The sequence below is a fragment of the Balaenoptera borealis genome, assembly GCF_965194805.1.
Source record: "Balaenoptera borealis genome assembly, chromosome: 15".
Taxonomy (NCBI): Eukaryota; Metazoa; Chordata; class Mammalia; order Artiodactyla; family Balaenopteridae; genus Balaenoptera; species Balaenoptera borealis.
The window spans coordinates 72451769-72478547 of NC_138871.1; the positions used below are offsets into that span (position 1 = coordinate 72451769).

General features: G+C 46.9%; 1 protein-coding gene across 4 annotated transcripts in view; it reads right to left on the minus strand.

Moving 5' to 3' along the window:
• Positions 1–19774, minus strand: part of EFR3B (EFR3 homolog B) — an 87137-nt gene extending 67363 nt beyond the window's left edge. For all 4 annotated transcript variants that reach the window (XM_082357428.1, XM_082357430.1, XM_082357429.1 and 1 more), the window contains exon 1: positions 19516–19774. In XM_082357428.1, coding sequence (XP_082213554.1) covers positions 19516–19593 — 78 coding nt within the window. In that variant the 5' untranslated portion in view covers positions 19594–19774. The remainder of the gene's footprint in view (positions 1–19515) is intronic.
• Positions 19775–26779: the final 7005 nt, after the last annotated feature.

A 26779-nucleotide genomic window follows, 5' to 3' on the forward strand; every position in this document is an offset into this window, starting at 1 on the left:
ACTGTGACCACCAGAAGCAGGCAACGGCTTCTCTTCTCACTTTAATTTACACTGACTCCCAGCCATTTCCAAGGCCTGGACCTCCTTTCCCTCATTTCGAAAGTGACTCTGGTGCAGATCGTACAATGAATCTTTGTTTTACTCATTGCTCAACATCCAGTATCCAATGCAAGCAAACACATGGACCTTTAAACCCATTTATCTTATCTTTGTGTCCCAAGATGGGTCTAATGATCACAGTTTGGGAACTCTAACTAAATATGAGGCACTCGACATTCCAGATTGTTCTCAAGTCTGCAGTGAACTCAGCTCGCAGATGAATGCTGTCTGTGTCTGTCACCTTCAAATTGTTATTAATGTCTCAGTATTTTCAGAGCTCATCACAGCCTGTTTGATAAAATCTAGGTTTCAGCTTCTCAGCATGGGGAGTGAGAACAAAGATCAGAGTAGAACACGGCTGCCAGCTTCCTACAAAAAAGTAATAATAATAACGGCTCCCCTGCACTGTCTCTGACACAGGGGCTTGTAGGACATGTCGGCCCTGACCTTGCATGTTCAGTCCAGGAGAACCAGGGCTGGGAGGACCACAGATGGAATATTGGTACTTTTCCTCCCCTTGGTTCAGAAATCCCATTCTCAGTACCTGCACCTGCTCAGATGCACAAGAAAGCAGGTAAGAATGGATTGGTGGCTTTGTTTGGAAACAACCTAAATATTCATCAATAGGAGACTGGCTAAATAACCCAGGGAACATCCATGCAAATGACACTGTGCAGCAGCTGAAATGAATAAAGCAGAGCTGAGAGCACCACTATGACAGCTCTTCAAACGCACTGCTAATTTAAAAGGCGGCTGCAGAACTCATATGGCATGATGACATTGGTGTGAAACACTTACTGGCCCAACAAACTTGGCACATATGCAAATATGTGTGTGAAATATGCTGTAAATGCACACAGAGAGACCCATAAGGACACACAGTGCAGGGTCATCAGTGGTTACCTCCAGCATGGGATGAGGAGATGCGGTAGCCACCAGTCACTCGTGGTTATTTAAACTAATAAAATTTAAAATTCAGTTCCTCGGACACACTAGCCACACTGTATGTGTCCAATAGCCACAACTGGCTAGTGGCTACCTTACTGGACAGCGCAGATAAAGAACATTTGCATCCGACTTAGAGCCTTAGTTTTTAGTTGAATTTCCTCCCCCAACAAAAATGTTTTATGTACTCCTCACTTAATTTAAAATAGATACAATTTAAAATTTTTTCCCATTTTCTCTTCGGGGTGAAACGCCTCACAAAGTCTGATGCGAATAATTTTCTGTTCAAAGATTTGGAATCCAAGAGTTTAAAACACACACACACACATACACACACACACACACACACACACACACACAGAGGGACTGTTTTCTGGACTTGCTCAGCTTGGTTCTTGCTGGAGTTGATTAAAGACCTGGCAGTCATCTCATTTATTCATGCACACACCAGGCATGCAACACAAATGCATCGAGTCCATTAGACGTAGATGAAGAAAAAAATAAAATAAAACCAGGATGCATGAGTCCCCGTCCTCTTGGGCATGGGCTCAAGCAGCCATAACAAAAGGACAAGTGTCACTTGAGTCAGAGAGCCAGCGTGCTGGGACGTCAGAGGGTGGAGGTGTCATTTCAGTTTAGGTGCTTCCCAATGGAAATGAGGTACAGATAATGTGTTGACAAAGAGGAGAAAGGAAGGCTTTCCAGGCAGTGGGAACAGCATCTGCAAAAGCTCGGAGGAGCCAAGTCCAAGGGAGCCTTCTGAGACAAGTCAGTGGGCCAGTCTGTCCAGGGCAGTGTGAGGGGAGCTGGGGTGTCAGGGAGGGGCCAGGTGGTGAGATGCCCTCGGATGCCAGGCCAAGAGGGGAGAACTGTCGTTATACTAACAGCCACGTCACCTTTGATTGTGCCTTAGAATGTGTAAGGAATCTACTTCCGGTGGATAGATGGATGGGGCGTTGCTGGGCGACCACAAAGAATGTGACAGCCCTGGCAGAGGAGCAAGACAAGGCCTTGAACTAGGAATGTCCAGCTGGAGGTGTGACAAACGTGGGGAAGTCACACAGGGTGAGTATGCGACCCGGGTCGGGGGTGGGGCATATTCAGTCTCCAGCCCGTGGCGAAGCAGAAATAAATGGAAAGGGAAATCAGGAAGAAGCAGAGGCTTCTGATGGGTGTCTCACTGGCCCCACAGCCAAGGGATGATATTTGGGATCAAGACCAGAGATGGGGTGGGCGGAACGCAGGCTAACCTCGGCCTCTCTCCCTCCCTTTACACGTGAGGGCCACCAAACAGAGTTGACAGCTGAGGGGCAAGTGGAGGGCCTTTCTAGGGGCGACGATAGAGACAGGAATGGCCGGGCCTCACAGCATCTGCACAGCGCCTGCAATCGCAGAGGGAGGCGAGAACCCGGAGGGCACCGTGTCACGGCAGTTTGAGCGGGGAGGTGAGTTTCAAAAAGTGAAAATGGTCAGGAGAGGAAAAAACCAGCAAGAACTGAGAAGGCGAAGGCAAAGGCCTCAGCAGTCAGGCCTCCACTGGTGACCTTCTGGACAGGTTTTCAGTAGAGATGACTTTGGAATCTCAAATAGAGGGAGTCAAGTGGGGAATGATTACCAAGGGAAGAGGAGAGGCGTAATCTCAGCTTCCGTGATTGCTGGTTTAGAAGCGTCAGAAAATATTATATGAAACACTGATTTAAAGATGACACCACCACCGGCAGTGCTTGGTTTGCCTCTGCATGGGTCACGGGGGCTTTGACAGGCTCAGCTTTCACCAGGTGTGAATAATTGACAAACTCCAGGCTGCTTCTACTATCAGAAGCAGCGCAGGCCCCCAGGCCATGCGGGTGAACTTCCGAAGTGACCCTGAGACCTCCTGCTTCCAGTGTAGCCTTAGGACCCTGGAGGTATTCTGTAACTTTGATGATAGAATTACCGCTAACCATTAGAGCATTGTTGGCATTTTATAATTTAATTGGTTCTCACTTTATAAACTTTGTTTATCAGTATAAGCAGTGTATTGTTTACATATATGGAAGGAAGTACTTTGTGGGCCTTCAAAACCCAGGGACCTCTAATAAATGAGATCAAGGGTGGGGTGGGGTGCGATGGGAGGTTCATGCCTATGTGCATAGCTGTCCGTAAGGTGTTCTGAGCTCATTGTGGGAATTCATTCATCTGAAATTTATCCATCTGAATACCTACCACTTGGCATATTGAGGCATTCAATTTTTTTTTTTTTTTAACAACACATGAACCAGGGGAATTCCCTGGTGGTCCAGTGGTTAGTACTTGGTGCTTTCACTGCTGGGGCCCAGGTTCAATCCCTTGTCGGGGAACTAAGATCCCGAAAGCTGCATGGTGTGGCCAAAAGAAATAATAAAATTTTAATAAATAAATAAATAGAGTAGGATTAAAAAAAAAAAAAAAAAAAGAACACATGAACCGTGGGGGTAAGGGTTATTCCAGTGGATAACTCCTGCCCTCAGAGACTCTGCAGCATAGGGAGTAGAATCCATCACATGAAAACAATAGAGTGCTTGAAATTTCACTGCTGATTTGGTTTAGGTTTGGAGCTAAGAACTGGAAACCAGGACTCAGGATTTATACCATGAATGCTTTCCCCATTCCCATAATATGTCCAGTTTCCTACTGTGGTCACCAGGCAGCCTATAAAAAGCAAGGTTACTCACCTCTAGCTTTCCAAATGAACACACAGTATCAAATATAGAAACCAGAGGAAGCTTCATTGTTATGGAGCCAAAATGATCGAGATCAAGTGTGAGCGCTTTAAATATACAGATGAACTAACAGATTTAAGACACAGACTCTTAAAGGCTAAGATTCCAAGATCAATCATTCAAAAGGCCAAATATATAATCAGAGAATCTGTCACAGCATGAGCAGTGGTGATGGAACACAAAACAGGCACCGTGCCCAGAGCTGCTAAAAGATAAAGTCAGGACCAGCGTGACCGTGGTGCCAGAGGGGACTTTCAGAAGCAACACTTTTGAAATGCAAAACAGAATTAGGAGCAAGCACCAGAATTCGGCAAAAAAAAAAGCAAAACAAGTGCTAGGTTGAGCCACACTAAAAATGCCAGGTAAGCATCAGGCCAAGCACAGCCAAGACACATTTTTAATGAGGCAGTTCTAGTGCGCATGGGCATACTGAGTATATACCTGCACAAGGAAGAAAGTCCCTCCGGCAGGTTCTGCCCACATTGCAAGAAGCAAGAAGCAGATAGTCTGAGAAAGCAGCTAAGCAGAGTGGGTCCTGAAAGCAGAAACCCAGCTGGCCAGGGACAGCTTCTAAAAAAGCTCTGAATGATGAGTGGAGATTGCGAGCTCCAAATCAGATCTTCAGCCTCTGGAGGGGTGGCTCTGTTACTGCTATGTTGTCATTAAAAAGGATCTGTTGATAGTAAAATACATATTACAACCCCTCCTATTAACATCAACATCAGCTAACATGAAGCTCTCATTATGCATCAGGGACTGTTAAGAGGTTTGAATGCATTGTTTTATTCAATCCTCCCAACAACACTGAGGTGGGATCTATGTCCCCATTTTACAGACGAGGAAAATGAGGCTTAGTACACACAGCTGAGAAACTTATCCAAAGTCACACAACTGTTACTTGGGGTAGTGGGATTCAAACCTAGACCTATCTGACTATAGGGTCTTCACACTTAACCCCGGGGCTGCAAAGGAGACACTGAGATTTATTCACTTCCATGGGCCATTGGAAAAAAAAATCCATTTTTAGCTAGGGAGATGTAGGTCTTTGTGCAGATATCACAAACCAGCACATTATTAAGAAACAGGTGAATAATAAGGCCATTAAAGGCTATGCATTCTTAGGAGAACGACATCACTGCGAGGTCACAGAAGCCCCAAGGAGGAAATGGAAAAATCAATCCTGCACACACACCCAGCCCTGCTCAGCCATCCTCCGTGCTGGTGCTGGTGCTGAGACGGGGCTGCAGGCCTGGTCAAGCCACGCTTTGTTCTGTCATTTAAGGTCCAACAAGAGTCAGCAATGCCCATGGCAGTGCTCCAAAGGCCTTGCACCAGATGGCCCTCCTTACGGGCCCTCTGCCCCCCCGCCCTGCCAGCACCATCAACCTCCCAGCTGCCAACGCCGGCCTGGACTTCCTGGGTCAGCTTCTCCCGCTCTCTGCTCAGCACAAGTTTTCTAGCAGCATGCGCCCCGACCAGCAGCTCTCAATGAGCACTTTTACTGGGGTGCTGGGGACCTTGCTGGGCTTCGGGTGAGAGCCCGGTGGGGCTGGCACAGGTCCCTGGCTGTCTTCTGGCACACCAGCTGCCAGCAATGCAAAACAGACCTGTGATTGTTTGCATGAATGTTTTCTTCTTTTCCTGGGTTTCCTGCTGTCTTATTGCAGTATAATTAACATGCAGTAGATGCACAGATCTTACCAGTTCAGTGCCTTGAGTTTCGACAACTGTTTATACACTTGTGTAACCACCACCCAAACATGAGAGAGAACATTTGGGATGTCCCCAGAGAGTTCCCCTTTCCAGTCAAGCCCCTCACCCAACCACTATCTGATTTCTAACTTCTATCATCATTGATTTGTTTTTGCGTGTATTCTTGCCTAATCATACCTAAAACATAATTAGAAGATGTTAGATAACCATCCACAGGGCTTTGATGGTGAAAAACACTTTGGATTATGTTTATGTTCTGCCATTAAAACACATGCTCACTACACAACATGTAAAAAATACCAAAGAGTTTTTTTGTTTGTTTGTTTTCTGTGTTTAAAAAAAAATTTTTTTTAATTTTTATTGGAGTATAGTTGACTTACAATGTTTTTTAAATTAATTAATTAATTTATTTATTTATTTTTGGCTGCGTTGGGTCTTCGTTACCGTGCCCGGGCTTTCTCTAGCTGTGGCGAGCAGGGCCTACTCTTCATTGTGGTGCGCAGGCTTCCCACTGCGGTGGCGGAGCAGGGGCCCTAGGTTCGCGCGGGCTTCAGTAGTTGGGGCACGCGGGCTCAGTAGTTGTGGCGCACGGGCTTAGTTGCTCCGCGGCATGTGGGATCTTCCCGGACCAGGGCTTGAACCCGTGTCCCCTGCATTAGCAGGCGGATTCTTAACCACTGCGCCACCAGGGAAGCCCCCAAATAGTTTTTAAAAGAAAGTTTAAAAATCATCTGGGATCCTATCACCCAGAAATAACCACTGTTAATATTCTGGAGGGTTTCTTTCAGGGCTAGTGTACATGCATTGATGACAGGCTGGCTTTCTAGCGTGGCATTAGCTTTTTTCATAAATAAATAAAGCTTGTTGCTGCTGACCTCAGAGCAGGCCACTTAGAGTTGCCTGTTGTGAGAGGCAGCTTCACCAGAAATCAACCTGCAATTTCAAGCGCCAACTCTTGTGGTTCAATTGGGGCCGACATCTGAATTCACTGCTTGTTTTCTTCAGAGGAATGTGTCTGGCACTCTTTTTTCCACTGGCAGTCACATGACCTCTCCTGGTACCTCAGTTTCACTGCTCAGAAGGACAGCGGCTAGCTCCTTGAGACGCACCTTCCTCCACAAGGTGAATAATGCATTTGCCATTAAATCAGACCATTTGTAACAGAACCTCCAAATTTGATAATCATTCCTCCAGCCACTTTCACAAAAATGCAGTCACAGACATGCCCTTGATATTATTCAAATTTTCTTTCTTTGAAAGATGGCACTTTAATAATATTCTTAGTTTAAGTTGGAGGAGTTTTCTAAAGATCCCAAGATTATGATGGTGTCAGTTTCTGGGTCTCCTTTTATATACACCCCAAGCAACAAGGTGACTAATGCTAGGTCATCAGCCTAGCCTTATTTATGCTCCAGAACTCTTTTTACCTTGCAAAACTCTGTACGCATTGAACAACTCTCCATACCCATCCCCTCAGCCCCTGCTGACCTCTATTCTATGAAGTTGACTACTCTAGGTACCTCATAGAAGTGAAATCACAGAGTCTGTTGTTTTGTGACTAGCTTATTTCACTTAGCATAACGTCCTCAGGGTTTATCCATTTTGTGGCATGTGTCAGGCTTTCCTTCCTTTTTAAGGCTGCATAATATTCTACTGCATGTATAGACCACATTTTGTTTATCCATTCATCTGTCAAGATATAATTAGGTAGCTTCCACTTTTGGCTATTTTGCATAACGCTGCTATGAGCATGGGTGTACAAATATCTTCTTGAGGCCCTGTTTTCACTTCTTTTGGTATATATCTAGAGACAGAATTAATGGATCATACGGTAGTTCTGTTTTTAATTTTTTGAAAAACTGCCATAACATTTTCCGTTCCCACCGGCAGTGCACAAGGATTCCAATTTCTCCACACCCTTGCCAACATTTGTTATTTCCTGTTTTTTTGATAATAGCCATCCTAATCAGTGTGAAGTAGTATCTCATTGTGGTTTTGATTTGCATTTCCCTAATAATTAGTGATATTGAGCATCTTTTCATGTATTTGTTGGCCATTTATATATTGTCTATGAAGAAATGTCTATTCAGGTCCTTTTCCCATTTTTAACCAAGTTGTTATTCTGTTGTTGAGTTGTAGGCATTCTTTATATATTCTGGATAGAAATCCCTTATCAGATATATGATTTGCAAATATTCTCTAGGTTGCCATCCTGTGGGTTGCCTTTTCACTCTGTTGATAGTGTCCTTTGGTGCACCAAAGTCTTAAATTTTGATATGGTCCAATTAATAATGGCATTTTAAATGAGTCCATTTGGACTAGAAGAGAAAATAGTGTTGGGAAAAAAAACAGACCTCGTTCTTTTCTTAGTTATGCCACTCAGTGAGCTGGATGACCTTGGACAAGGCATTTAATTTCTCTGAACTTTATTATCTTTATATGAAAATTGGAGAGGGGAAAAGAACACTTACCACACAGGATTTTTGTGAAATGTGAATGTACATAGGGCAAGAGTCATAGCATCCAGCACTTGGAAGGCACACACCTCTTATCCACGCCTACCCCAGCAAACTCGTCAGGAGCGTCATTTCATTCAACAGGACCCCAGGACAGACACTGTTTGAATTAACAAAGGGATCATTATCCTGGTCTTATCAGTGAGGAAATGGATGCCAGGTTACATAAAGAACCCAAGACCCCAGTGCCTACATTACCACTTGGATCTCCTGCTGTGAATGCACCCACAGTCCCTGCTGTCTCACCCACAGGACAGACCAGTCACCCCAGCCCAGGTGCAGACGTAAGAACTGGGAAACCCTTAAAGACCATCCAGCCCAGCTCTCCCAACTTACAGACGGTGAACCTAAATCTGAGGGAGGTTGAGAATCTTGCCCAGATTCACACAGCAACAGAGCCTGAATCACCCTGACGGCCAACGCTACCTCCCAGTGCAGAAATGAATGTCCTTGAGAAAATAGAAGGGAGGCCTTGTATGATGTCCAGCACCGCCCACTCCTCTCCAGAACATTCAGCCCTGTTCTGCTCCGACAGCGTTGTCTGGGGGAGAAGAGGACATTCCCAGCAGTGCTGGGGAATAGCTTTGGGGTGAAATTTCGCAAGATAGTCAGACAATCAGACATGTTTACTCTATTTAGCAGCCCCTGGGCCCAGGCCTGCTACAAGGACCATGCCCCTATCAGGGGTTTGAGGGAAACAATGGGACGACCCTGGTATTTTTTCCCTTTTCTACTCTACCTGTATAGGAACCTCAGCCAAAGTCAGCACACCTGCTATTCCAGGTGCCCCCGAACTCTAGCCCTGAGACCAAAGGTGCACAAGGGTGCAGAGTGCTTTATCCAGGAACATTCTGGCCAAGTGCTTCGAGAAACAGACATTTCATTGCCTTTGCCTCAAAAGGCCTTTTCATCTTTCTTGTTTTGTGAAAGAATACTGCACAAACAATATGAATGGAAATCAAAATAAAGATTTACCCATAATTATGCCACTAAGTAACCTTCCTTTTTGAAGAAAATGATTGTAACATTTATTCCGAGCTCTACAAACCAAGAAAGAAATATGTAAGAATGACTCTCTAACTGCCCTAACCATCTCATCGGTAGGCCAAGTGGCTATTTCTCATGATAAACACCATTAAATTCTGGAGGAAAAGCCAAATGGTTATATTCTGGCATATTCTTTATGCTATAAAAAATTATGATCGAGGCGGGAAGGCACAGTAAGATGGTAAAATATTATTGTCGCTACAGGATCCTCTCTGTCCTTAGAGAGATTCCCCAGCCCACCATCACTGGTACCTTGGAAACTTGGGCTGCTAGGTATGTACCTATGGTTGGATGAATGACACATACAATTATTTTATGGTTCAATGCAAATATCTGAGGTCTTACTACATACCAACGATCTCCCCTAGATGCTAGGAAAAACAAAGATTAAGGTAGAGGTTGTGTCCTCAAGAGGTTCACAGATCTAAGTGTGTAAAGAAATAAATGACATTCAGTTTGACAAATACATGAAAAAAATAACAGCCAAGTATAAGATACAGTGGGGACACAAAGAAGGCTTGGTGGAGGCTGCACAGCTCTGGGTTTTTTCAGCATCCATCCTGTATGATTCAGCTCTAGGAACATACCTCCTGCACAAGTAGTAAGAAGCTAGGAGGTGCTGGGAATGCATCGCTTTATTACAAGCTGTTCTCTTCTAAGAGATGTTCACCCAAGGTCTTTATAAATGTTCTTGTAACTTAGGACTTATGATTTATAAATGTTATTTCCCATATTACTCACCTGAAAAGAAAGTTGGGACATGGAGAGAAACTGTTCTGAATAGTTATGATGAAGCTTGGAGCCCTGCCAGGCTAAGAATCTAAGACTCCTGGTTCCCAGATGCTTGAATTTATCTGAGTCCTTCTGTAGGGTAATGAGAAAGTTAGCATTTGAGTCCAGGAATCCTAATTCTCAGATTTATAGGCAAACTACAGCATGTGCATTAGGGAACTGAGCTTCAAAGTCCTCATCAGGCACCCATATTCCTAGACGTAAAGCCACAACTAAACTATGTAAAATCTACTAAAATATTCAGTTTGGAATTCTCTTGTGGTGAAATTTGCTGTTTGGCATAAGGCACATGTAATTGCCACCAGGTACAAAAGCAGTGTTTTAATCTCACATGCAGTTCTGTGAACACTTGCTTAGGAGACAATGGAGAATGAACTTCAACCAGCTGCATGACCTTGGGCAAATTATTGGTCTTCTGAATCTCTGTGTCCCCAGCTCAACCACAGGTGTAATGACGTCCACCACCAAAGGGTTGTTCTGAGTGGAGGTAATGAACAGAATGACACAGAATAAACATCGCTACATTTTAGTAATGCATAAGAATTTAGCATAGTCTAAGGACTTAGATGAAGATGTCACACCTGTCCTTTTTGTGGTCTAAGAGATTTTCTCATCTTTCTGGTACAGGGATGAGAGGGACACAGTCACGGACCACCAATCTGCGCATGGTCCTCGAGGAGACAAGAAAAGTGCTCGACAGAATCAGCGTTATGGTTGTCCCCTTTCAGGGCCCCCATCTGGCAGGTAGGCTTCCCAGAGTCAGGGGCCCAGCTTGCCAATCCTGTAGCAGCTCTCTGGTTTGACATTCTTATTACCAGACCCTTCTGTCTAAGGATTTTAACAAATACAGTCTAAATATGATATACTCATCCTTGTAAGCAGGGATTGCCACTGTTTCTGGAGAGGGCATGGCCTTGCCCCAGAAGCATCCACAAGAATTGCTCAGATGATGATAATATCCCCTTTCATAGGTATGATGTTCTATAACATAAATACATGTATGGGGACATTTTCTCATTACAAAGCAAACTATCCCCATTTTATAGGGGAGGGAATGGGCTCAGAGAGAGAGGAACTAACTGTCCAGGGTCCTATGGCTAGAAGGTGGCCACTGGGGACTTGGACCACCGTCCCTCTCTAACACACACAGCCCAGTCCTAACCCCACCTCTCAGAGGCAGCAATCACTGCTTCTAGGCTGGCTGGACCTGAAGATGTAGGGAAGGAGTTTTAATTCACAGACAAACTATCAGAAAAACAGAAGCTCCTCCTGTGAATGAAGGTCTCAGTCTCTGGGGTCCTTCTGGGTCCTCCAGGTCAAGCACTGACCACGGACCACGTTGTTAAGAACACTGCCAACAAGGCATGTGTGTGACTCAGTGCTGGTTGTGTGACAGCCCCACCCGCCTGCCTGCCAGTCTCTCTCTCTCTGAGATGCATGCCCAAGCTCCCTTGTTTGTCATGCCATCACTGGCGCTTGCGTTGTCTTCCGCCCTCACCAACCTACTCTCTGAATCCTCTCTTGCTTACCTTTTCTCATCTAGGTCCCCCAGACTCTTCCTGGGCCCTTTCTCTCTCTGACAAAGCAAAACAATGATAAAGGAGGCGGGGAGGCTGCCAAGAGGCAGAGGCTCCATCCTGAAGTGAGCTCCCTGCTTCCCTGCTGACGGGCCTGGGACCAGCGAGAAGGCACGTCCCCCTCAGCAGTGCATCCCTGACGTGCACGCTCTCCTCTCTCCCCAAGTTAACATGTGCCAGTCTCTGTGGTGCAGTGAGCTCTGCAAAGGAAAGACCCATATTCTCTGAAATATTCAGAATATTCTAGAGACAGCATTGTAGGAGGGGGGGTAAGTCCGCACTGTGGAGCTAGAATGCCAAGGTTCAAATCCCAGCCCAATCACATAACTGTGTAGCCACGGGCGGGTCACTAAAACCCTTAGCTCCTCAGTTTTCTCATTTCTAAAGCGAGAATAATAATTACCAACCCCTAGAATTTGGGGAGGATTAAATCAGTAAATACCTAAAAAGTGCTTAGAACGCTGCTTGGCACATAGTGGTGCCCAATGAATGGAAACGAAAGTAAGCGTAATTGCACTGTTATTCAAAACACAGTTAAGGCTGAAATACAGAGAGGGTCAGAAGTTATAAAGAGGTAAATTTCAGAAAAGACATCTAGCTCAGGATTCACCCATTCAACAAGGATGAATGAGTAGGTTTTCGAGCACCTACTCCATACCAGGCAGTGCTCTGCGCCTTAAAGATGCAGTGGGGGGGCTTCCCTGGTGGCGCAGTGGTTGAGAATCTGCCTGCCAATGCAGGGGACATGGGTTCGAGCCCTGGTCTGGGAAGATCACACATGCCGCGGAGCAGCTAAGCCCGTGAGCCACAATTACTGAGCCTGCGCGTCTGGAGCCTGTGCTTGGCAACAAGAGAGGCCGCAATAGTGAGAGGCCCGCGCACCGTGATGAAGAGTGGCCCCCACTTGCCACAACTAGAGAAAGCCCTCGCACAGAAACGAAGACCCAACACAGCCATAAATAAAATAAATAAATAAATAAATTAATTAATTAATTAAAAGAAAAAACCAAAACATATTAAAAAAAAAAGGTGCAGTGGGGAACACAGAGAAGAGGAATATTAGATTGTGGTCAATGGCTGTGCAGTGAATTAAAATAAGGCATGTGAACGAGAGGGACAGACAGGCCTCCCTGGATTGTGGAGACAGGAACAGCTTCTCCAGGGAGCACACTCTCAAAAGACTCACGTTCATCCGTGGAAGGAGAAAATAACATCCACAGCCACAAAGCGTGGCAAGAGCCTCGGCAGGTCCTGGCTCATCCAAACCAGGAAGGAAGCTGAGGGCAGAGCCCGTGGCCGTTTCAGGGAGGAATCAGAATCCACAAACTTGTATTTGGACTAGTCTTCATACTCTACAAACTGGGATAGAGCTGATTAAGGGAACTATATTTTCAAAAGAAAAATCTAATTTAGGCCAATATTTTTGAAATATCTCCTTTTTAAGGAGGAACTCAGGGAGGAATTTCTTTCAGATCTTAGCATCTCAAAAAACTGTATTTGTCCCAGGCAATTGCAGTTTTTAAAAGTGTTAAAGATGCTATGAGTTTTGCAAATGACTTTTCTCCTCCCTTTTTTGGCCTACAGGAAGCTCAAAACTGAATTTGCAACAGGGCTGGTTGGTAGGTGTTTTTTCCCTGATACAACTTTATTTTTGACTTTTTTTTTTTTTCTGTTTTACTCTTAGATTTTCTTTGCATTGATCTCTTTATTTATTGTAGCACAGGTGTGTGTGTGTGTGTGTGTGTGTGTGTGTGTGTGTAAAATATATGCTCCAAATCCTCTTTAGAATTAGATTATAATAAATTTACTGCTCTAGGTAACTTAGCACCTATTTCACAATAAACTATTTTTTATATCTGCTTATATAACCCACATTTTATGTACCATGGGAATTTTTTTTAAAGTTTCAGTTCACCTTATCCCCACCCAGTCCCACTGTTTTTTGTTTTTTTTTTTTAAAGGGGCAAACATCTTCCACTGCAGACGCACAGTTGTAACTGGTCCAAAGCTTTCTCACTCCTTAGGCTACTGCCTGCGGCTTCAGCATCTATCTCCTCCTCTTTCCTTCATTTTCCCATCATCCCCCCACCCATTCTGCACAGTGCCCCCAGCTTCATTTCTTTAAAACATTAATTGAGCAAATCAGCCATTTGACAGTTTTCAACTCTTCACCGGCTCCCACTGTTCATAGGGGTAAGTGAAAACTCCTTATCCTGACAAAATCTCCTTCTCCATCACATAATTCACCATCTAAACTGCCCAATCCCAGGTAGTTTCCCTAACTATCCCTGGACATGTCTTTCCTTTCCCCACCTCTGTGCACTTACACTGGTGTATCTCCCGGCATGCTCCCCCGCCCCCCATCCCCCAGCCCTCAGAATGTCACACAAATGCCTGCTGCCCTGCGAAGCCCTCCTAATGGCTCCACCTCCCAGTGGGCTCTTCCACGTCCAAATATTGCTGGCTGGCCATCTGAAGAGTAGCTCCATTCCACCTTGCGAAACTGTGTAATTTTACTGAACCTGTCTCTGTATCATTTAATTTTTTGCAGGTTTTACAACTCGTTTGCACACTGAAACTGGAAACTTCTTGATGGAAGGAACTTTTATACATTTTTTATCCCTCACGATGCCCTGTAGTATCATATATAGTTGACACTCCACAAATACTTGACAGTTTATCTCTATTTCCCTTCAAAATACAAAGCATAAAGCAAATGACAGGCCAATGGTTAAGTCCTCAATAAATAAACTAATCCTACTCATATGACAATTCACTAAAATGCAAAAGATTAGAAAATATAGGAAGTGTTTAACTTCACTAGTAATAAAGAATACAAGTTAAAATTATATAATGTTTCTTATCAAATTAGTAAGATTAGGAAAAAATCTCAACCTTTAATGCTTTTGAGAGTGCAAGGAGATAGGTACTCTCATAACTGCTGGTGTAATCGATACAAATTGAAAACAATTTGACAATATGTAACAAATCTTTAAAATGTTTATATACCTTGATCAACCCATTTGGAGGGCTAGGGAAATACTCCAAAGTTCAGAGAAAGCTCTGTGCACCCGGTACTCTTCCCAGGGTTATAACACTGAATCTTTATGAACAACTTAAATGTACAATAAGGAAATTATATGTCCATTCAGTGGACTGTTACATAGCATTAAAATGGCATTAAAAATGGCAGCCAGTGACTTTGTGTTAACTTGGGGGTGGGGGAATGCTTATATTCTAATGTTAAGTAGAAAAAAATAGAATACCAAATTATGGGAAATGAATAATTCTAACCACATAAACAAATGCATGGAAGGAAAGATATCAAAACAGTAAAAGAAGTTATACTTGTTTATTGTTTATGGTGTTTTCCAGATTTTCTAGAAGGATTGGATGACTACCAGGGGGGAAAAAAAGAGATGCTTTTTTTTTTTGGCCACACACCTTGGCTTGTGGGATCTTAGTTCCCCAACCAGGGATCAAACCCGGGCCCCCCTGCAGTAGAAGCGCAGAGTCCAAACCACTGGACCACCAGGGAATTCCCAAAAGGTGCTTTTCAAAGTAGATTTTTCTTTTGTTTATACCAGGAACAGTATCACAAGCACTGTTATTAAGCTTATCAGACATAAGCTTAAATTTTTTTTTTTTTGCCCCTTTTTTAAAGTAAGAAATGGAGAGAAGAGAGAAAGTTGAAGAAAGGGAAGGAGAAAGTGGGGCAGCTCTCTTATCCTGATTAATCCCTGTCATGAGGTGGGCATTGTCATCCTGTAGAGCCAGGAAACAGGCTCAGAAAGTCAGGTCCAAGGTTACCTGAGGGGCAGAGCCACCATCACAACCAGGGTAACACGCCAGGAGCAGGCAGGAAAGAGAAAAGAAAGGGCAAAAGCAGGTGAGCACAAAGTCTTAGGGGTAATTCATATAACAATATGAAAGATTGGTTCTAGTGGGTAGAATTGTGGATGTTTTTTTTTCCTCCTCCCTTTTCCAGATTTTCCATAAGGTGATATTAACTTTTTGTTTTTATTTATGTGCAATAAGGAAACTGCAACCGTTTGAAATCACTGAACTGTGGGCAGCAAGAGAGAAAACAGACTCTACTCACTCCAACCACCCCCCCCCCCCCCCCCCCCCGCCACCCCGCCTAAGGGGAATAAAGGAGTCAGGAGGAGAAGGGAGGGGGCGGGGGGACAGCTCCCACCTGAACAAGCCCCACACTGCACCATAGGACTGCCTCAGGATTTGGGGGATGAGGTTGGAGTGTGTGTGTGTGTGTGTGTGTGTGTGTGTCTCCTGCGATGAGGAGAAGCAGGATCTGTGGAGCTGTCTGCCAATGTGAGCCTTTGTGCCGCACGTGGGGTCGGCTCCACCCTGCACTTCTCCCCGCCACCCACAAGTCACACACACATGTGCCCTGTAACGCACATGTACAGAAATTTGTGTGCTGCTGCTCTTTTCCCTACAGTCGGCTTTTCTGAATCACAAAGCATGAAGAAAGGCCTATGCTGGGCATGAGGCAGAACCTAGAGGTGAGGAGGGATTCGTTAGTGCAGCTTTTGTTTAAGGGAGACTGGGCTACACAGACGGTGGTTCTGGGGAAATGCTTCCCAATCGTCTTCATGGCCTGCTGCCCTGATTCCGGAGGGTAGTATTTCTTGGAGAGCTTGGCCCAGCCTTGGTGCGTAAGTGGGACGCTCCTAGGTGGGACCACCGTGGCTCCATCCCAGGGGAGAAGGAGAGGGAAACTTTTAATTATGTAATTCTAACACACACAAAAAAACCCTAATGGGAACCCATTTTTTGCAGAGAATTTGCTCACAATCTTCCTACCCCAGTACAAAGGGCTTTTATAGTTTCCCAGATCCCTTGTCAGTCTGTGTTCATAGGTAGAAAAAGAGTGTGGGGACTCACCTGTGTCCTTTCGGAGAGCCATTTCCAGAAAGTGACTGGGGCTTAGGAATGAGTGAGCAGTGAGGAGCAGCTGGGGTGAGTTTGGTGAAAGGAAGGAGAAGTAGTTCAGTGGCTTGAGTGGCTAGCTAGGTCAAGGTGACTTGTGTGTTAAGCTGGGGTGGGAGGTTATGCAAACAGGCATCTTTAGGAGCCAGCAGAGAAGAAAAGAGAAGAGCAAAGGCCCAGGAGGACCTGAAGGGCACAGGCTCTTGAGCAATTTGTCTTGTGAGTGCAGAACCTCTTATAATGCACTGTCACATCCAGGGTCCAGCTCTGAGGCTCACACAGACCTGGGAGGTGGATGGGCCTCTCGCTGTTTTATACAGAGATATCATTCTGAGAGACAAACCCACTTGTCTAAGATGAAACAAACATGAACTGACTCTGGGTTGAGATGGGCTGGTCCCATGTCTAGGATTCTTTCTGTCCCAGATGGCACCGTGTCCTCTAGCAAAGACAAGGGGCCCTTATTCTCCCATAGATGGAAGGAAGAAGATGGGGGAAACTGAGGACACAGGGAGACTGAGTTGTCGGGGGCAGAGGTAAGGTGAGGAGGAGACGAGAGGGGAGGTGAAGATCTGTCCAGCATCACCACGCAGCTGAGAGGCCGCAATGGGAGTGAGATTATGCACACTGATAATGGATCCAGTAACCAGGGTGGATGGTCAAGGGACACCTTTACCTAAAGCTCTTAGGTGACTGTTGGCTCTACACAGGGCCCTCACTGCCCATCAGTTAATAAAATCCCTGGTGGCATTTTCCCAGTGAGCATTTACCCAGGGCATCGGAGGGGGGGGGGGAGGGGCACTGAGCTAGGAAGCCCTGTTTTCATTTTGCCTTTTTCCATCTAACTGTGCCACCTTGGATAAATCACTCAGAAAATAAGAACCAAATATAAGAAGTCTATGATTCTATGCCTTCCCAACCTCCCTATTCACATCTTTTTTCATCACTTGATTGCCTCTGAGGAGAGAATGATTATAAGTATGACATGGACCCTTTCTTTTCATGAAAGTCAAGAAAATACTGAAATCCAGGCCAACGAGCCCTCCCCTTGGAGAGTGGGCACCTCTCACACCTCCTAAGACAAGGCTTTGCACTAAGCAAGACTCAGTAATCATCTCGCAACCAGCACTGGCGTGACTTTGCTGCAGGCAAGTGTGCAGAGGATTCCTCCACTACAATCTTTCTATGCATGAATCAGGGGTAAGTACTGTCTCTGTTTGCATCTGGAGGAATAAGAACATATTATAAAAGAGAACTGAAAATCTGTGGTGTATCCAAAAATAGCACGCAGATATGCCAGCCTCCTGGTTCACCTTTCTGTACCATCCAACTCTTCCTTGACTTGCTTCACACAACAGAGGCAGACTGGGACCCCCAACGCTCAGGTATCCTGGGATCAGTTATCAAACTGTCTCAGACTAAATGCCTCGAGGTGACCCAGCAGAACCAGGGTTCCTAATTCTTACCTATTCTGATGGGCCTTGTCCTAACTCCTTCCCCACTGCAGGTGCCCCTGCAGTCACATGCTTTTATCAAGTGACCTGCAGCTTTAGGCTGCTCACTCTGCAGAAAAGAATGGGGGAAAAACAGAGAGTAAGAAAATATAGCTCTCTCCTGGGAACCTCACAACCTCCTAGCTTATAAAACACAACCGCCTTGCTACCTTCCTGCAGACTCCCCATTGGCCAGCAGCACACGCTCTGAAGTCAATCCCCTCCCACCCCACTCCCCAGCCTTGGCCCATCCAAGAGATGATACTTGCTGAAGGGACCTGCTGATGTTCCAACCTGGTTCAGAAATGCACATGTGTGACCAATGGGGCAGGAAAGGAGGCTGATTAAAAGGCTGAGTGTCTCTCTAAATAATGAGGCCCACTGACTGCTGAGCCTTCGTACTACACTCTCAGCTTCCTGTGCCTCAAACTTTGTGACTCATAGCGCTTGCTTGCAGAGTGAGGCAGCTGAGCGGCCTTGGCGATGGGTTAAATCAGGAATGTGCTTTTCTTCCGACACTCACCCCTCAGGTGCCACCTGAGCCCCTACCTGGCCATGGGGGTGGGAGCTGAGCATAGCTTCAGCTCTTTTGCTGGCCCTAAATAGCTGCCAGAGCCTGATTTCCGATGGACTTAGGTCCATGGGGATCCTCTCTCTTTTTCTCTCTGTCTCTGTCTGTCTGTCTCTCTCTCTCTCTCTCTCACTCACACACACACACACACACACACACACACACACACACACACCAGTTCAGAGTATCTGGAGGCTCTGTAATGCCACTGATTTCTAAACTCGTCTGGGTCTCCAGTCCTCCATTCCTCAGAGCTGCAATCTGAGACCCAGAGTGCTCTTTTCTTCACCCACACTGCCTCCAAAACCAGAGGAATTCCTGGAAATTTTTAAAGCAGAACAGGGTATCAAGAGGGTCTGGCTAACTGTTGCACATCAGTTGAGGGGATGGCCGTGGAAGGGGGCAAGAGAGGTCAGGGGACAGCCAGAGGTGGCCACTCAGAGCTGCCCGGCACCCTCATTAGCGTCTCTCCCGTTCATCCCTGCGGAGGGCATATCTGGAAGTTCGGGAGCTTGGGTCCCACGGGCGGCAGGGGCAAGCAAAGGGCAGGTCCATCCAGGGGCGGCGAGACCAGGCTCCCAGAACTGGCTCTCTGGCCAGCCCTCTGCACCGCGGGCGCCGCCTCCCACATGCTCGGAGCCGGCACAAGGCAGGCAGCGAGCGTCTCCCCGCAATCCCGGACCGGCTTCCCGCATAAAACTCCCCAGCACAACCTGCTTTTGTTAATTCTGCAAATGCTGTCACAACACCCCCTGTCTGCTCGGCTCCAAGGGAGACTCGCTTTCCCTAGAACCCAGCCGCTTCGGATCCCCCGAGCCCACTGCACCCCGACGGACCACCGCCCACCCGCCCCAGCGCCCTCAAACGAGCGAGGTCCGAAGGACCTCGAGGACCCTACGGTCCCCGGTCCTGAGCATCTTTGTCCTCCCAGCACAGACGCGCACACAGAGCGACAGAAAGAGCCCAGCCGGGCACCGAGTCCGCGCCCCTGGCCTCGCCGGGGCCCCGCAGGGGGACAAAGGTCCGCGTTCTGCAAGTTTGCGAGCCCGGAGGCAGAGCCCTCCTTACCGTACATCTTGGCGGGGCGAGTGCCTCTCGGGAGGCCGCGTCGCCTGCAGCCAGCACCCGGCGGCGCCGGCCTTTCATTCACAGCTGGGGTGGCCGATGGCGGCGGCCGGCGGAGGCCCGGGCGGGGCGGGAGCAGGAGCTGGAGCAGGAGCGAGAGCGGGGGCCGGACGCGAGAGGGCAGGGGCCGGGAGCCGCACGCCCATTCAGCAGCCCCGGCTGAGCGCGGCCGGCCTCGGCTCGGGTTTCTGGGCAGGGCTGCGCCGAGAGGGGCGGAGGCTATGCTAATGACCGTCCCTTCCCGCGGGCTTGGCCACTGCCGGGCCGCCCCGCCCAAGCTCCGCCCCGCCCCGCCTCGCCCCCCGGCAATTCCCACCCCGCGAGAAACCCAAATCCCTAGAAGCACCTTTCCCAGGCTGTCGCCCCCAGGTGCTGGGTGGCGCATTTTCCAGAGGCAGCGTCCCGCAGGGGAAGTGACCCACCCTGCTCCTGTCGGAATGCTCAGGCCTACAGCTGAGATCTCCCATAACCCGCGGGCACCGAGGGTCAGCAGGGGTGCTGGAAGCTGCAGATGTAGCCCCTCCCCCAAATTTATCCAGAATGCGTTGGCTGATCCAGGGGGCGCCAGGAAGAGGTATTGGGGGATAACCTTCCGCCCTGCCCTCCCTTGGCCCCCTTAATAAACCCCATTCCCTAATTAAGCCCTCAGCTATGGCCCTCCCAGCCACTCTCTTGCCAAGTGCTCCCTACCAAAGCGCGTCTTTCCTGGGCCAGGTAGGCAGGAAACGCACACCGTCCCACCGCTCAAGTGCTGCAGGAAGTCAGCTTGCTTTTCCTCTCCCAGATTCACAAGTGTAATTCACATACTTTGTGACCAGGATCCTCTCTACCTGTGCCCCAGGGCCGACTTCACCCTCTGGAACCAAGTGAGAAACAGACACAGAGAGGCAGAAGGCTCACGCCCACAGCATGAAGACAAATTCTAGCCCAGCTCAGGGCTTCCCTAAGGCTTCTCACCCAGCCCCCTCTACATTTCACATTTACCCCATGGTTGAGGGGTTTTGTCCTCAAAATATTCTACTAGTAGAAGTTAGAGAGGAGAGAACCTTAAAGATGCTGTCATGTCCCTCATTTTAATGAAGAGGAAACTGAGGCTGTGAGAAATTAAATTGTGTCCTTTTTCCTAGATACACTGAGCTGTGTGTCCATAGGCCAGTCATCTCCCTCTCTGAACCTCAGCTTCCTGCAGGACTGTTGGGAAATCTATATAAAACCTACATGCAAGTACACAGTGGGCACTCACGTATTCATTTTCTTTCCTCCCTCACCTAAGGCAGGGACAGAGCCAGAGAGAGAATCTAGGTCACTGGACTCTTGGAACAGTGCTCTCTGTTGTGCCCCAAACCCATGTTTCCCATTTCTCTCTGACCTCACCACCCCCTCCCACTCACTTCTTGTTTCCAAGTTTTGTTCCTGTTCCTTTACCTCTTTACCTCTCTTAGCAGCACGTGCAAGTCTTGAGGCCCCATGGGAAACTCTGGGAAGGTTCCTGGAGTTCACATTGAACCTAGACCCTCAGATGGCTCACAAAGCAGCTCTGTTTTCTATGTCCAGTTCTAGGGCCAGGTCAGGTGACTCTGAGATTCGCTGAGAGTCACTTTTGCCCTTGAACCAAGGCAGAAGGGAGAATTTGGAGTCTAGTTTGGTCTGGATACCCAGAGATACCCCTACCCCCGCAATCTGTGCAACACAAATGATATTCATTAAACACTGGTGTCTGCAGCACAGTGGGAAATGCAGTGTCTGTCTTCACAGAGTGAAATCTCTATCAGGGAATATAAGACTGATAAATACTGATAAAAACATTACATGACAAGGAAGAATATGGTAAATTGTGCATGAGAAGCACAGACCTCTACTTAGACATTCAGAGGGCTGAGAGCCTAATTCATTCTTTTTATCAAATATTTACTGATCACTTCGTATTATGTGCTAGACACTGTGGAAGGTGCTCAGGAGAAGGGAGACATGCAAAAATGATAATAAAATGTAATAATTACTATGGTGGAGACCCATAGAAGAAGCAGAGTAGAGCTTCAGGAAGGAAAAAAACATTCAGGATGGGCTTTGAAGAATGGGCAGGATTTCTAGATGTGGAGATAATGTAAATAATTCCAGCCAGAGGGACTACAGTTTGCAAAGGTCAGGCTGGTAGAGGGGAGAGAGTATGCGAGCCATAGCCTGGAGTCTCATCTGGCTGGAACAGAGTCGAGGACAGGGAGCGGAAGTAGGAAGGGAAGGGAACTCCCTGGCGGTCCAGTGGTTAGGACTCGGCTCTCTCACTGCCAAGGGCGCAGGTTCAGTCCCTGGTTGGGGAACTAAAATCCCACAAGCTGCATGGCGAAGTAGGAAGGGAGGCTGAAAAGGTAGTCTGGCGCCATGTTGGGAGGACCTTGAGCACCCAATCCAAAGGCTTTCCTATTAGATGTAGGGCTGCCAGATTTAGCAAATGAAAATACAGAATGACCAATTAAATTTGAATTTTGAATAAATAAGGAATAATTTTTAGTGTATGTCCCATGAAATACTGGGGACATGTTATACTAAAAAAATTTTTTTTGTTTACCTGAAATTCAGATTCGACCTATGTTGTTTTTTTTTAAAATAAATTTATTTATTTTTACTTATTTATTATTTTTGGCTGTGTTCGGTCTTTGTTGCTGTGCGCGGGCTTTCTCTAGTTGCAGAGAGCGGGGGCTACTCTTCATTGTGGTGCACGTGCTTCTCGTTGCGGTGGCTTCTCTTGTTGCAGAGCACAGGCTCTAGAACGCGCAGACTTCAGTAGATGTGGCATGTGGGCTCAGTAGTTGTGGCTCGTGGGCTCTAGAGCGCAGGCTCGGTAGTTGTGGCTCACGGGCTTAGTTGCTCCGCGGCATGTGGGATCTTCCCGGACCAGGGCTTGAACCCGTGTCCCCTGCATCGGCAGGCGGATTCTTAACCACTGCGCCACCAGGGAAGCCCTCGACCTATGTTTTATCTGGCAGCTTTAGTTAGCACCATCCTTTGGGAGGGTGCTCCTGGATCCTCATGACTGAACCAGACCTGGAGTGGTCCTCACTCTCCCCCCAACCTGTATTCCCAGTTAGATCCCATTGGTATGTGGCCCCTAAGGGCACAGGGATGGGGTCACTCTGGCCAACCTGCACCCTTTGCCATGGGTGCTTTGGCCCGAGCACTCAGGCCCCTCTGGGTCTATATGTTCAGTGGTGAAGGAATCCGGCCCATACTCAGCTTCTCTGAGGGGTAGTCAAGATGTTTAGATAAAATATGTGCAGGAAATGGAGCTGTGGAAATCTAGGGTAGTGGTCTTACATACAAGGAAGCTGGAACACAATATTCCAGCTCACGGTTTAAAACAAAAGAGCAGAACACAAGGGCCTCAATATCCAGAATAGTTTGCCCATGAAAAGATGCCAAACAGATATCAACTATTTGGGTGAACTAAGGAAAGGAGGGAAAGTCAGAATTGGGATTCCTACCCTAACTAGGTTCTTACTTTATCTGTGGAAATCCAAAACATGGGATGAATATGACAGTAAGGAAAGTGGAGAAGAAATAACATTTATTGCGTGACCACTGAGCCACAGGTTCTGTGCCAGGCACTTTACACAGGTTATCTGATGTAATGCTCTGAGCGACCTTGCAAGGTCTATACTATTATTCCCGTTTTACAGCTGGGAAACTGAGACCCTGTCCTAATTTAATCATAATTTTTACAGCTTGGGCCGTACTGTGGATGCAGTTTAGTTTTTTTCTTCATGAAGCTCTACTCTGCTTCTTCTATGGCCCTCCACCATAGTAATTGGAATTCTAGTAAATGAGCAGGAACTCAAGCCCAGGAAACTCTTGCCCAAGACACATTTTCTTTCCAGCACACCACGATGCCTTACAGTCCACACTGAGAGTCACATAACAACTGCACTTTGGACTTCCCTGGTGGTCCAGTGGTTAAGACTCCGTGCTGCCAATGCAGGGGGCACAGGTTTGATCCTTGGTCAGGGAAGTTCTGCACACGGCCAGGAAAAAAAAAAAAAAGGCAACTGCACTTTAAATCAAGTTTTTTTCCCCAATGACTTCTAAGATGGTCTAAAGCACCGTGCCCCCTTCCCTTGATTTACCTGCATTTGCTCCCCTTCCTCACCCGTATTTCACTCCCTCGTTACTTGGGTTTGGAGGGTAGAGATTGGAGAGGGTCTCGGGCTAAACAGACCAAAGCAGGTGCTCTAATTTCCACCCCATTCCTAGACCATCATTGGTGGCCCCCCTGTGGCATCACCTGCCTTCAGAGCCCGGGGGCCTCCTGGGACTAGTTGGGTCAGGTGGAGGAACTATGCCTTAGAAAAGGTTATTATTCTTTGACCAAACTTGCCCTGGTTACCGCAGTCACTCTGAACAATGTCCTTTGTTGCGACAGCTCAAAGGATCCCCTCTGCCATGAGCAAGCACCACAATTCCCACAGTTTCCTTTTGAACTAGAGGCTGAATTGCCCTGAGTTACGGAGAAAGGCAGCTTAGAAGAAAGAGGCAATCTACAGTCATCACATAAAACCCAGGACCCTCACTTGCATCCGCGGTTCCACACCTCCAGGCCTGTCCTTTAGTCCAGGAGTCTGGCTTCCTGACGCTCCAGCCTCCCATGGCCCCCAGGGGATTGACCTTGTCTGCTCAAAAGCCTCTAATCTCCCCATCAGCCACTCAACTGCAGCAGCTCTTACTCTGGGTACCAGCCTTGAGCGGCCAACAGCTTTAAAGGGCCTTTTCCAGAGGGAGGGAAGAGGGAAGAAAGTGACGGCCCTGGGGAATACAGCTTCAGGGGAAAAAATCGTGAGACTCAGTGAAGGGCTGAGGGAGCCGAGGGGAGAATGGGCCCCTGAGATTGTCAGGTAGCTGATTAGCTGTGAAGCCTGAAACAGAACTCGGGATTCCTGACTCCAGGCCTGGTGACTTGAACTCCTGGCACTTCTCCCTTAAAGCCGGTACCTTGACCTACTTCTCAGAAGCCGCAGGGAAAGAACAGCCTCTAAAAACGATACCCAAGTATAGGAGCAGGTGGGTATCCAAGGGCTGAAGAAGGCATCTCCACAACACAGAAAACAACTCAGGAGCCAGGTCAGGAGGACGTGCTCTTGGCCAGGTCCCTGAGAGCTGCTTCGGGCTGCCAGGAGGGTCTCAGGGGCACCAAGCTGCCTGCTGCTGTGAGAGCAGGGCCTGAGTGCCTGGGGTGGAGAAGGCTGCTGCAGACAGATTTTACCTCCTCTAAACCAGATTTCACCTGTGAATGAGTGAACTTTGAGATACTGATTATTGACAAGTCGAGGTTTAAATGTACTAAGGCAGGTCTCCAGCCACCATCCTTTTCACTGCCTTTTGTTTACCCTGTGTTCACTCTCCAGAGAAGGGTCAGGCTCCCTTCATTTGCTGCTGCTCCCTAAGGTCCCTGGAAAAGAGGCTCCTCTTCCACTTGAAGCTCAAATCCATGTCCATATTGTTTCCGGTAAAAAACTCAGGCATTATCGTGCCCTTAGCCCTGACTCCTCTGTCCTTTCACTCTCTCCTTGCTCCAGGCTGTCAAGAGGCACCTGCTCCCCACTGATTACCTCCCATCTCCAAGTGTGATACTTGCCCCCACAGGGAGACCCAAGCCCACCCACACTCTGAAGGACTTGAAAGCCCATGGTGTCATTTTTATTTGTTGATAGACGTGACTTAGAAAACACAGGAAGTGGAGAGCTGGTCAGGTAGATGATCTCAGAAGGTCAAATCTGGCTTTCCAAGCCATAGCTAAGGAGACCTGCATCAAACAAGGTTGATGGAACCTTGAAGGAACAGGCTTGCCCAGAGGCTGGCCAACCTGGTTAAAGAATGGTTTAAATGAAATTGGAGGAGAGGGAGAAAAACAGCTCCAGAAAGTTGCAAACCTGCCTACTGGGGAAAAAAACAGAAGGACATATGAGATGCTGAGCTCTAAGAGCTGAAAGTGGAGCCGGTGGAGGAGGAAGAGCCTGAGGACCTCACTGGGGCCAGATGCCAGCTCTCCGACGAAGTTACCCTGGCCTGCCTGAGCCAAACCCAGTCTCCCTGGCCTTGTCTATTCACTGCCTCAGGTTGACTTTGGACCCTGAAATCACCCCTCCTTCTCCCCCAAATGATGCTGACTTACACTCATCTGCTCAGCTTTTGGTAGCCCTGCAGTTAGGAATCCCTGGCCCATTTCCCCCTCCCTGGACTCTGCTCCGCTGCAGGACTCCTCTTTGATAATCAGTCCCAATTATCAGCTTCTAAATCTCTAGCCCAGTTTTCTCTTTTCTGGCTCAGGGATGACAGATCACTTCAGTCTCATGAGAGGATGCTCAGCAATTCCCAGGTGAAAATAATGGAGAAGCTCAGACATCTATATGCCAACATGCATATAACCAAGAAGTCAATTTGATTTTGAACCTGTTAATATCTGATGTCTGTTAGGTTAGGACTCATTTGTGTTCTAATTTACAGAACGTGCATTTATTGAGAGCCTGCTACATGCAAGAGACTCTGTTAGACACAGTGAGGAGAGACAACTAAGAATGTCCTTGCCATTCAGAAAACTGACATTCTAGGAGAGAAGGTAAGTCAAGACAGAAATATGACATGTCAGAAAAGAGATAAAAATAGTTCTAAGACTTAGACTCTGAAAGCTGCAAAATGCTGCTTTAAAAAATTAAAGAAAACACAAATAAATAGAAAGACATCCATGTTCATGGATTGGAAGATTTAATATTGTTAAGATGTCCACAGTATCCAAAATGATCTTCAGATTTAATGCAATCCCTACTGAAATTCCAACGGCTTTTTTCTCATAAATAGAAAAAAACAACCCTAAAATTCATATTGAACCACAAAAGACTCTGAATAGTCAAAGCAATTTTGAGAAAGAAGAACAAACTGAAAACATCACACTTCCTGATTTCAAGTTATATTACAAAGTGAGAGCAATCAAAACAGTGTGGTACTGGCATAAAGAAAGACATATAGACAAATGGAATAAAATGGAGAGACCAGAAATGAACCCTCGCATGTATGGTCAAATGATTTTCAACAAGCGTGCCGAGACCATTCAATGAAGAAAGAAAAGTCATTTCAACAAATGGTGCTGGGAAAACTACATATCCTCATGCAAAAGAATGAAGTTAGACACTTATTTTACATCATACACAAAAATTAATTCAAA